The sequence below is a fragment of the Kryptolebias marmoratus genome, linkage group LG3 (assembly GCF_001649575.2).
Source record: "Kryptolebias marmoratus isolate JLee-2015 linkage group LG3, ASM164957v2, whole genome shotgun sequence".
Taxonomy (NCBI): Eukaryota; Metazoa; Chordata; class Actinopteri; order Cyprinodontiformes; family Rivulidae; genus Kryptolebias; species Kryptolebias marmoratus.
In genome coordinates, this window is record NC_051432.1 from 26,684,468 (window position 1) to 26,697,718 (window position 13,251).

General features: G+C 40.3%; 1 protein-coding gene across 1 annotated transcript; it reads right to left on the reverse strand.

The window, feature by feature from the left end:
* Window positions 1–3,428: 3,428 nt before the first annotated feature.
* si:ch73-109d9.3 (zinc finger protein 37) lies at window positions 3,429–11,599 on the reverse strand. The gene is made up of 4 exons (XM_037974976.1): window positions 10,866–11,599; window positions 10,651–10,781; window positions 9,976–10,081; window positions 3,429–9,196 (listed from the first exon to the last, which is right to left on the reverse strand). The coding sequence occupies exons 1-4, from the start codon at window positions 11,149–11,151 to the stop codon at window positions 7,986–7,988; spliced, it is 1,734 nt and encodes a 577-aa protein (XP_037830904.1). The 5' UTR covers window positions 11,152–11,599; the 3' UTR covers window positions 3,429–7,985.
* Between the last annotated feature and the right edge of the window lie 1,652 nt (window positions 11,600–13,251).

Genomic DNA, 13,251 nt, shown 5'->3' on the forward strand with positions numbered 1-13,251 from the left:
ATGAGGTATGAATCATGATCCAACATGATTATGACCAAGACAGTGGCCCAGGGTCTCAAAAAATAGCAGAAAAAAACCTTTTGGTGTGTACTAAGAGCATATCACCTTTATGATGGCCTTCACAGTGAGAAAGATTTAGAAATTTGCCACAATCCAACCATGTTCTAATAGGTCATGTAGATCATTGAAAGCCCTATGTTCATCTAATGTGAAGGTGGCCCTAAGGGAGATCATCTGCAATGTAGAACTAAATATGCAGACAGGGGTTTAAAAATGTGCAAATGCTGGCAAACATTCACAGCAATTAGGGCTTTTTATGTTTTTATAGAAGCAAATCTTTTTTTTTTTGATTTGAGACAATTCACCTGAAACAAAAAAGCGTTGATGGAAAAGGAGACACGAGGGGATCTAGGATGAGGCAGTGTTCTTGTCTAATTTATAGATTTTAAAGCTACAAGAAATATTTGTTTTCAGCATAGCTGCTCTCAGAAGTTGATAATATTGTGCACACTTGTCAGAAAGTGTTTTCATTTCATTTAACAGAAAAGATAAGTTAGTTTAAAATGACAGGAGATTAATTACATTTAAATAGATTGAATATAAAAAAAACCTGTGATAAAATGTCTTTACAAAACCTCCAGTGAGCTCTTGATGTGTTTATTTCAAAAAGAAAGTAAGCTCTTTTTTCACAGGCTAGCTTAATTATGATTTATGAATTTACAATGTATCTTTATTAACAATTTTTTTTGCATCTGGCAGGACATCAGGTGCATCACTGACTACAAGAAGAGTCGAGTACAATGTCCTGAGGATCCAGCATTCCCTGATACTTTGAATGCCTTCTATGTTTGCTTTGAGGCCTCAAACACCAATACTCTCTCCAGGCTCACCCCTCTCCTGATGAACCCCCAGTTATCAGCATAACAACAGAGGTGAGAAGAACACTGCAGGTCAACCCTTGCAAGGCTTCGGACCCTGATGGAATCCTGGGCAGGGTTTTGAGGGACTGTGCATCCTGACAGACATATGTAATGTCTTATCTCAGGCCAAAGTTCTATCATTTCCTAAGACATCCAAAATCACCCTTGTACTAAAGTCCCCATTGCACTTCCCCCCAGTTACCATGAAGTGTTTTGAGAGGCTAGTGATGAGGCACTTGAAGAGGATCACCAACGTTGCTGAGGGGTCTCATTAGTACACCTTATTGGCAGAACTGGTCCACAGCTGATGCCATCTCTGCTGTAACCCACCAGACCCTCTCTCACTTGGAGAACTAGGACTCCTATGTGAGGCTACTGTTTTTGGACTACAGTTCTGCATTGAATACCATCATACCGGAGAAGCTGGTGTCTAAGTTGCCAGCACTTGGAGTCTCTTCATCCCTATGTAATTGGATCTTGGACTTCCTGATCTGTAGGCCACAGCATGTCAGGATCAACAACATCACAAGTTGCAGAGACTGATGACTTAGGACTGCAGAGCTCACCTCAAGGAGAACCTTGTAGTAAAGTTTGCAGACAACACAGCAGGGGTTGGACTCATTACCTATGGAGACGAGTCAGCATTCAGCTTGACGGTGGTGTGGAGACAACAACCTCATCCTGAACATCATGAAAACCAAGTAGATGATTGTGGATTTCCGCAGGACTGGCACCATGCCCCCGTCCACTCTACATCGATGGAGTAGCTGTGGAAATGGTTCCTCCATCAAGTACTTTGGAATACACTTGACCAACACCTTCACCAGGTGAGGGTGCATAAACACCAGCGCTGTTATTTCCTGAGGGAGCTGACAAGGGCAGGTCTGGGTCCTCAGGTTCTTCTACAGCTGTGTGATGGAGACTGCCTGCCTCACTGCGTGGTTTAACAGCTGAACTGTGGAAGATTGGGAGGCACTGCAGAGGGTTGGTAAAGTCTGCCTATAGACCCATCAGGTGCAGCTTACCACTCATTACTGACATCTCCACTGCCAGATGTAGGGACAGAGCCACTTGCATCCTCCATAACCCCACCCACCCTGCACATGAACTGTTTACCCCTCTCCCCTCAGGAAGGACACTGAGCTGCATTTGGGAAACATCCAGACTGAAAAACAGCTTCTACCCTGATGGAGTAAGACTGGACACTCTGTACTTTAATGATGTGCCATAATGCTGCATTAGCCTCATTGTAGACAGCTGCTGCTGATTGTTACTGCTGTACTACTGTGCTGTGATTTTTATCTGTCACTTTTAGCTTTGTTTAGTCTATGTTATCTTACTTGGCTTATAAAGCTCCTCAAATGAGAAGCAAAACATCTTCAACTACAGAAGATAAATCCAGTTGTTTTTGTTTTTTAACCTTTTCTGGATTTACCATGTCCTGGATGACTGACAATCTACACCAGCATACTTACTTGGCTTAATTGGATATTGTGCTGTCCCTTTTGTTCCACTACTCCGAGCCGTGGAAATCTGTTTTTCATTCTTATTGTAAAGTTTGAATGACAATCTGATCTGAATCTAAATAACCTCAGCAATTTTTGTTCACCTAAAGACAAGCGAAAGACTGAATATTTAATTTTGATTTGTTACTTGGTGGGGTTTTTCACCTCCACCAAGGAAGTATGTGTTTTCTGTAGCATTTATTTGTTTGTTTATCCGTCTGTGCACAAGATTGCTCAAAAAGAAATGAACAGATTGGTGTTTGGGATTACGATCCAGATCCTCCCTTTTTTTTAATGACCCTATGGCTTTGGCAGAGGTTTACATTGTCAGAGTGCCTCAACAAACAGTGATGACATTAATCACATCACATGATGATGATGTCATCAGTCCCATAATGACATACCAATAATAATGGGCCTTAGTGGAGGTTTACGCTCTCCGAGGGCTTCTAGTTTATTCTTCGTTATGCACTGAGTGTACACTGTGAACTTCTCAACATGTTTCATTACATATGTGATGTGGAGGGTGATTTATTAAGAGTATAACCACGGTAAAATAAATAACTACAAATGGTTTCCTGTGTACCCTTTCTCCTCCTCTTTAAGCCACCTGTCAGTCTAGTGTGTGTTTGTGTTTTCTCCTACATTACCAGAACACAACGCTCTCTGCTGTTTCATAGGAATTATTGGCAAATGTGTCAAAGTAAGTCCATTCACCACCGCTCACACCTAGGTACACCCCCCACCTCATCTCCACCCTCAACAACTCACACATTCCCAGTTTATAGGAATTCCTATTACCAGGCGTTATAATGTAGCAGTTTTTGTTTTCAGCTTTTCAGTCAGGTGAGTGATGTGCTGTAAACGCTGTAATGGATACTTTGGCAGGTGTTTATATGTCTGTCTATATGTGTGAATGGATTTTGAAAAACACATTTTAAAAAAACAGAAATGAATTTCCAGCTTCTTTATGAACTCAAAGACACACAAACAGACGCAAAACAAAGGCAGAACACCGTTTTATTAAATTTATTTTTCCCTTCTTCTTTATGTGTTTCACTGGTAGAAAAGTCACATAAAAGCTACAAAAGTTTTTGCTTCTAAAATGAGTTTTTGTTTAAATTACACAACTGTGCTCTTGTCTCTGTGTCCAGCATGCATATACAGGTTACTCTACCAGGTCTGCTAACAAATATTATTTGTCCTTCGTATCCTGAGAACGCAGAAAAGTTTGTCATTTGATTCTTCACAAACATGAGTTATGTACTTTAAGCTTTAATCAGAGTTTCTTAGTTTCATAAATTTATGAGTAATTCCTAATTTTTCCCTCATTTTGTTTTGTTCAAACCAAGAATCATCAGAGAAAGAGGTATGAAGACTTTTAACTGATATTTGTTTATTATTAACATGAATAAACTCCACCAAACAGTTTGATTATCAGTGAATTCTTTCCTCAAATAAATCAATCAAAATTAAAAAACAAAAAACAAATTACTGCTGAATGTTGTTTAATAAACCCTGCTCACATTACCTGTAAACAAAAAGGTTTACATCTAAGAAGACAAACTGGATTCTGTGAACAGTGGAGGCTTGTGGAAGAAACTCGTAAACGCTAAATTTTCTTAACTCATAAAGACTTTACACAACAAATGGGTATTTCAGTTCCTCGTAGAGCATTTTTGGTCTAAATGACACATACCTGGAACATACCTGTTAACCCTGTGATGATCTGGTCCGTGCCAAATGTTTCTTTCCAAAGAAAATGTAATTAAATTCCACGTTAGGTGCATTAGATTACATTTACTTTACATTTCTTAATTTGTGTGTGAACTGAGGTGTGTGTGTGTGTGTTGGGGGGGGGCATTTACAGTTTTCGGATGACAGTTACTTCAAAGAGCAGATTTTGTTCTGTAGCTATTTTCATCCACGATAGGTGGTCGCACACAGCAAGACAGGTTTCATGACTGCAGAAACCTCTGCCAGATTTGAAGGACAAACAAGTGTCTAACTGTGAGACTGAGACAGAAAAGAGTCCTGCACCACCATTACACACACACACACACGCAGTAATAAAATATAGTGTAACCACCCTTGACATGCACGACTCTTCCTTTCTAATAAAAAATGCATTTTTATAAGTAAATAACACCCAGTGTCAAGTGTTCCCTGAATAGATGAAAGGCTCATTTTAATGCTGACAGTTTTACTAATATTGAGCTAAAATGTGATGTGGTAGTAGCTGAGAGTCATTCTCAACACATACTGAATGTGACGTCTCACAATACTGCATTAGACTGCGCATATTATTTTTAAAGCTTGCCCAAAACAGCTACAGCTCTGTCATCTGTCATCATCAGATGATCTTACTCTGAAACTCTGGCATTCTGTATGAACTACTACATTGTGATTTTTGCTTTACGGATGAATAAATTATGTGGCTGAATGAAAACACTGCTGAGTTTATAGCCGTCTTTGCTTTTTAAATGCACTGAAAACATAATTGTGACGTTCAAGGACTGAAACATCCTCTTCGTGGATTTTATGCACTTAGATGTAAAAAGAATAAAAGAGAAAGAGGAAAACACATGAAGGTTAATCCTTTTTTGCCTGCTATGCTTTTATAAAATATGAAGACGTTATAAATGAGGAACACTAGTCTTGCAACAGTCAAAGTGAATTTTCAGCATCCTCTGAAGCCCATTAAGCGCTGGAAAAAAAAGAAACCCAGAATAATTTGACACAGTCGAGTAAGAAGAGGCATCATTAAGTCCAACAAAAGACCTCTTCTTATTGTATTTTTGCCAAGTAATTTTAATAAACAGGAAATGAGGGGGATGACAGCTTCCTTACTGTCAAAAATTTGATAGGAAAATTGCAAGAAAAATACAAATATTCATTTTTTTTCTTTAAGTGCCATTTTCCTTTGGCAACATATATTTGCTCTTTTGTGTTTGTCTCTCATTGTTTTCTTCTTTTTGTATTTCTCAGTTTCATGAGATATTAACAGGGCCAAGGTAAAGAAATTCAGTTGTTAAAAAAACAACACTTTTTTTGTTGAAGGAGCGAGGTATTTAAAATTAGATACAGATTTTTTTTCTGAGAAAAATACTGAAGGTTTTTCTGTTTTGTTTTGTTACAGGATAAACATGAACTATACACTGATATCATGCCCTCTGCCTATAATGTTTTATTTGTGTGTTTGTTTGAATTAATCTCTGAACCAGTGGATGGATTTTAACTTTAAGATGGAGCTAATCGACATTAGCAAACACAAAAATAACTCAGACAGTTTCGGGTACTGGCCTAGATTTTGGTAGTAGTGGTTAGCTGATAGTCATTCCTATGATACAATCTGAGTGCTAACACATCTTGTTAGATCTCACAATGTTGAGCATAAAGTCATTTACATGGTTTTGACCAAAACAGCTCCAGCTCTGTCCTTTAAACTCTGGCATGAAAGGCGGCAGATGTTTTGAATTCCTTCAATGAATGCTAATCCTTTAACTCAAGCAGTTTTTATACGTTTGAGTCTCTTGACAAACGCATCATGGTCTGAAGCTGTAGTTGTCGGGAGATTAAAAAGTGGGAATCAAAACTGGGAAGCTTGTTAATTCTGTTCTGAGCTCGTGGTGAAGCTTTAAATCAGAAGAGCTCACTTGTGCCATTTTCAGATGGAGATCCCAAACAAAGCAGCTGGTTTGTGTTTGTGTGTTTGTTTTTAAGTTTTCCAGGTGGAAACTTCAGGCTCTAAAATATGTCCTTAAAGCAGGTTGTTTTGAAACATATTTATCTTAAAGTGCTTTCTGTTTTTTAGTGATTTGATTTAGCTAAAACTGATTCACACACGTTTATATGACTGATTGGAATGCACTGTATCACGTTATGAATGATACACACAAATATGTAAATATATTCAGTATTCCCGTACATTTAGCAGTGTGCAGAAACAGATTTGTTTCACAATAAGACTTGCACAGAAATCACTATCTCTTCTGCTGACTGCAGGTTCAGCTAAGAAGGTATTTCTCAATTCTTCTTCATGGATAACTTCTCTTGTTATTGAGTTCAAACTTGAAAAAGGTGAGATAACATCCAGAACTGAAGCACAGCTTTAGTTCAATTTTCTTTTCTCTTTCAAACACAGAGTTTTGCCTCTGCTAGCTTTTTTCCCTCCTCTTGAAAATAAGATTAAAATGTTATCAGTTGTACCACCTGCACAGAGCTGCTCTGACTTTCACCACAGATAAACCATCGAGTTTAATCCGGAGCTTGAGAAACGCACACCGGATTGGGCACACAGATTGTCTGAAACACCGTGCAGGGATGTTTGTTACCACAAATTCTTACTCTACTGGATTGCTCCTGTTGTTTTTTTTAATAGAACCTTTCTATTTTATTATTACATTAGAAGCTAAACAAAAAGATAAGCAATCATCTGAAAATCTCTACTAAGCTCCTGGTATCTACATTGAGAAATGCTGACACCAAGTGTCCACATCAGATATTGCAGCACTGTGAAAAAAGAAAAACTGTTTGCATGTTTTCCTGTCAAAAGTAGCTCATACAGTAGCACTTAATGAATAATTATAAGTAAATAAATAGTGATATTGTAAATAATTACTTATTTAACTCTAACAGATGTAGAAAAGTTTGTTTAAACCCTTTTGTTAATGAAAGAAAAACAACATAAAGGTCACTAAAATAACCTGAAATGGACAAAATAAGAAAAAGAATGACTGAAAATCAACTAATGGAAATGAGATGCTGCTTCTGAATTTTGGTTCAACAGAATTATTTTTAAAAAACTAATGAATCTGGCCTTGACAAAAAGGATGGTACCCCTGGAAGAAATAATTTGTCCAAAGGGACATGTTAGACTCAAGTGTGTCTTCGGTCCTGGAATCAGTCAGCCTGCCTGTTTAAAGGGGGACAGGTAGTCACAGGGCTGTTTGGTGTCATGGTGTGTACCACACTGAACATGGAGGACAGAAAGCTGAGGACAGAGTTGTCTCAGGAGCTCAGAAAGGCATCGACTGAGCAGCAGGTTGAAGGTAAAGACTATCAGACTGTCTCCAAGCAGCTGGACGTTTAGGGGAAGCTGGAAGCAGCAGATAGGAGCGGGGGAGCGTTGTTCAGCTAACTGTCATGGATAGTCATTATTAAGCAAATAAGAAGTTTGTTTAAGTATTTTTATAGGGGAAAAAGTCATTTTTAGATTAAACATTGTAATGTGAGTAAATATAAAGTACAAATTTTCTCTTCTGATAAATACAAGCCTTCATACATTAATATACACATCTTAGCTTGACATAAATAATTCTCAACATTCACATTCCTGTCCAACTAGCAGTCGAATCATCTATCTGCATGATACAGAAAACACTACACTGAACTTCTCATTCTAAAATAACATTAAAAGTTACCAAATGAACCTTTCCGGAATGTACAAAAGACTGAGACTATTACCTTAAGGTACAGCTACACACATGCAGTTCTGTTACTCAACACAGTGTCCTAAACTGCAAAGTAAACTCTGAAGCATCTAAACTTGTCTTCATCCTTACATGTCCAGGTGGATTCTCTGGTGGCGTTTCAGGTTGCATTTCTGGGTGAAGCGCTTGCCACAGGCCACGCAGCAGTACGGTCTCTCTCCCGTGTGGACGCGGCGGTGCGCTTTCAGGTTGCTCAGCTTGGTGAAGCTGCGACCGCAGAGCGAACAGCAGAACGGCCGCTCACCTGTGTGCGTCTGCAGGTGGGCTTTCAGGTTGCTGGGGTGGGGAAAGCACTTGCCACACTGTCCGCAGCGCAGGAGCTGCCTGGAGCCGGTGTAGAGCTGAGAGATGGGATGGGGGACGGGGTTGTGCTCATCACAGTTCGCAGGCTGATGGTGGGATTTGATGTTGACCCACGACGAGGCACCGGTTCGATTCAGACTTGAAGTCTGTTTGCCGCCGAGGTGAAGCCGCTGCACCGACAGAGGAGGAGCAGCAACAGTTTTATTTGTGGAGGAAATCCTGTTAAGATTATTGACATTTACAACCTGAGAGTGGGCTGTAGACAGGGCTGCAGTGGGGCTACTTGGGAGTGTGTGGGGGGGTTTCTTCAGCGGTCGGTGCAGATGTTGCATCGCTGCCTGTAATCTGAGACCTGTACCCTTATTAGAATGAAGCTTCATAATCTCCTGCATGGTGGTTTTATGGTAAATGTTTGTTTTTTGTGCTTCTGAGTTCACCCTGTGCTGCTGTACTGAACAGGTGAAAGACAGTGTTCCAGCTTTTTGAGTTTTCTCTCCAGCGTGCCCACTCTCCTGGCACCCACCTGAATCGACAACGACCTCCTTTTTGATGGTCAGTGTGTTCCTGGGTTGCAGTCTGTCATGAGGGGATTCTGTGGATGAAAGCTGATCTTTGTTCGAGTTAAACTGAATATCTGCTCTGACAGAGTCCAGACGCACATGTTCAGACTGCTTTACAGAACCTTTGGTCTTGACTGGATCACATTCCTTTTCAGAGCCAAGTCTGTGATTCTGCAGGAGTCCAGTCGCTGCGGCGGGAAGATCAGCCCAACTGGAGTCAAGTTCAAAAGCTGAAACGTTAGGCCGGTCTGTAGCCATGTGCATTTCTGTCTGATCATCTGGAAATTCACAAGCAGTAGATGTTTGTGGGTCTTTTTTAATGGGATTCTTTAATAATTCTTCAGCGTTTCCTTGAGCCGGTTTAGGTTGAGCCTCAACAATCTCACTTACGTTCTCTGATTCAAAAGCATCTTCACCTGAAATAATTTGAACAGAAAACAAATTTTATCACTTTATATGCTGTTACAGTTACTAACAGTTACTCTTTCAGGGGTCGCCACAGCAAGTCCTCCTCCTCCATCTAACTCTGTCTTCTGTGTCCTCTGTCCTCACTCCAACTCCCTCCATGTCCTCTCTAACTGCATCCATATATGTCCTCTTTGTCTCTAACATCCTTCTGTCCCTCCTCTGCACATGTCCAAACCATCTCAGTCTGGCCTCTCTAACTTTATCTCCCAGTCCTTCAACCTATGCTGGACCTCTGATGACCTCATTCCTGATCCTGTCCATCCTTGTCCCTCCCAAGAAGAACCTCAACATCTTCAGCTCTGACACGTCCTGTTCTGTTTCCTGTCTTTTTGTCTTCAAACCAAACAACATGGCTGCTCTCACCACTGTCTGTAAACCTTTCCTTTCACCTTTGCTGCCACCCTTTAGTCACAAATCACTCCTGAAACTTTTCTCCATCCACTCCATCCTGCCTGGACTCTCTTCTTCACCTCTTTACCACACTCCCTGTTCTCCTGGACAGATGAAGTCCTGCACCTTTGTGACCTCTGACCTCCTTGTAGCCTCGCTGTTCCACCTGCCTCCCTCTCATTCACACTCAGGTACTCTGTGTTGCTACGGCTGACTTTCATTCCTCGTTTTTCAAATTCATGCCTCCACCTCTCTAAGTTCTACTCCACCTGTTCCCTGTTCTCACCACAGATCACAACAATGCTTGAAGTTCTTATAACCACAGACAGAAACTCACCATCCAAAGTGCTGCTCCAGCTTCTCAGATGCAGAGAAGAGCAAGATAGATTCTGAACTTCCTCTTTCATGTCCATATTTGCCATCAGCTCCTCTTCTTCAGTGGTCTGAAGAAGGTACACAGCACATAAAACACACTACGTCAGCAAATGATCATTTGAGGCATGGACACTGAAATCCAAACCTTCCTGAGATTCATACAACTGAAATATAAATACAGAATAAAAGAGACAAATGGTTCATGTTGTATGAACCTTTTTGTTTTGTTCTCACAACAACACAAATCTTATGGCGTGTGTCAACAGTTGTTTGACCGAGATCATTTTTTATGCCTTTCCTCCTAAACAAACAAACATTATAAAAGGTGCTCCCACTCACTATTGATCAGTGAATTAATGTATTTGATTTGCTACACCTTGCTGCTACCTGCCACCTTAATTTCTATAGAAACTGTAAGATTATAAAATACTTAACTCACTACTTTGGCATTTTTACTTGTTTACATAATTATACAGTGTTCAGTGTTACACACTGTTGTTGATTTGAGGTAGTGAGGTAATTTAAGACTGAGACAGAGCAGATTATCTTTATTGTGTCCAGGTAAAAACCTTGGGATTAAGGTGTAATGTATTTTATTTTATCATGACTACATGCACACTCAAGGGCTATAACTCACCTGTGGCTCTCTTTCGGGGCTCTGGGTGACTGGTGGGTTGTCTGGTGATGCTACTTTGCTTTCTTGGTGGTTTGGCATCCAGCATTCAACAGAATCACCTGGATTCTCCACATCACACCTCCTCAAGGTGCCTGAAACAAGAAGGAAATCAATGCACTGCTTTGAAATGGGACACTCCGTGACCCATTCTGAAACCCACATGTGTTTATTCTTACCATCCTGGAGACTTGAGGGCCTCCCTTCAGTAGTTTTACTCTGATCTGAATCGATCCTCGCACAGTCAACACACCTCCTTGTCGTTCCTCCGTCGCTGAATTTGCCCTCGGTCCTCTGCAGCTGAAGCCTCAGGGACTCCGCCTCCTGCTTACCGCGCTTCACCTCCACCAGGAGCACGTCCTCCACCAGCCTGGTGACCTCAAACATTGCTGTCTTCACCACAGCCTCCATCACATCAGAGAGCTGGGTCTGAAAGGTCACAATCAGGGTGTCCAGGTCCGACATGTCTGGTTCAGTCGGTGTCTTCCGTTTGCTTTGGTCCGCTATAAAAACTCACTTCACTTGGGAGCATTATTTAACATCCTGTTGGGAGTTAGAAGCCAGCCTCTGCTCAATAACACATCGATCTCGTTTCTACCTAGAATTTAGCAACAACACATTTATTAAATGGTAAACGTTAATGTTCACCGACCTCAGGAGTCAAATAGAAATGGCAAGCTAGCTAGCTTGCAACTAGCTAGCTTGACACTAGCATTTGTTTAAAAGCCTGGTTAATAACAACATTCAGCAAACGGTACTGCGCATGCGCTGAACGGCACTCTGACGTGTTAAGATTTATAACGTGTTTATTCATGAGCTAAATACTTAACAAAACCTTAAATAAATAGAGCTCGGAGACTGTTTTTCCTTGACTTGTGGCCCTTGTTTTTGATCGTGACGTCTTCAACAACACAATACGGTGGCCTCAATGGGACAGAATTTCAAAACGCGTTTTGAGAACTCCCAACCATGGCCAAGAATTTAAATGTTTTAATAAATAAACTAACAAACCCATTACTGTTCAAATGATGTGCATTTTTAAACTTGAAAGACTCACTGGTCAATAAAAAACATCTTAACCAAAAAAAAACAATTATAGTACAAGGAGTATAGGCTTTAAAATATAATACAGTTGCTGTACATTTGTGGCTTAGGCTTTCAGAATATTACATAAACACTGTCTGATAATTATAGGATTTAAAATTTTCAAATGCTACACATTTGTAGTTTAGACTTTACAAACATCAGAATCTCTATGTAATAGGATGCTTTGAAAGTGTGGCGCAAACACCATAAACGACACTTAGAAGCTATACAAATGCCAAATTTCAAGTTGTGCTTTTAACTAATTCTGGGTTTAAGGCCTAAATATGGGGATACATAAAACAATTTAAATAAAACATTTTGGCTGTGCTCAGAGAAGACCTTTGGGGTTGGAATTATGGGATGATTCTGACATTTTGGTTCTTTTTGTATTTTGTGCCCTCGACAACAACTACCAGTCATTTGCTTTACCTGTGAATGGAAAGGATGATGAGCCTGGACCTCGTTCTGACAGGCGCAATCAGAATGAAACTGAAATGTAAACTGACCAATCATTGACGCATTTCACTTACCACAGAGCACAGTACTGCCAACCAATTGCCCTCCCTGATTTATGTCTTGAAAGCCATGCATGCAGCCATCAACTAATGCCAGAAGCCAAAAAAAAATGCTGAGTGGCTTTTCAGACTAATGGCAGGCCATGTAGGAAGGAATGAGCAACTATCTATGTGAAAAATAGGACTGACTCTCTAAGCTTCTTTGGTGGCAGTGCATCCATAAAATCCTCCACTTGATGGAGGTATCTAGCGTTTTTACTCTCAAGCAGAGCCCGATGAGCCGATTCATTCTGCATTCAAGCTGCCCATTAAAGCAGCAATGGCATCAATGCCGAATGACGAGTCACACTTCTTTCTTCTCTTGGTCCTCGGTGTACTTGTCTGTGGATGGACAGGCGATGGCGGCGGTGATGTCGGTGTGGGTCTGGTTGGAGACGGTTCTGGGGACAGGTGTACAGAGCTGCCCAGGCTGGTCCTGCTGGTGGTCAGCAACACTGCATGTGCTGGACCTTCATCAGAGCCAGAATCCATGTCCTCAAAAACACCATTAATAAAAGAGAAGAGAGAGGAAAAAAAAAATGTTTGTTAATAGCATTTCTTTGAAACCAGGTCTTTTTTGGATGAGCACATATTACAGTGTAACGACTGATTTGCTTCTTCAGCAAATTTCAGTCATTCAGGTCTCAGATTCACAATCTTTCTACTTAATGTGGTTTCAAATTTTTGACCTGTGTGTCATCACACAACTTTTAATAATAATAACAAAAAGGGGATGTGAATAGAAATGGTGATTCGACTTTTGAAATAAAACAAATCTATATAACCATAGAGAAAATCTGCCAAAACACCACAGAAAAAAAAGATGAGTAACAGTTTAGATGAAAGGAAGTATTGAAAAACAAGTGAGGTTCATCATATTTCTCTGTAGTAACCACAGTCAGAGTTTAAAGTTTGAATTTACATT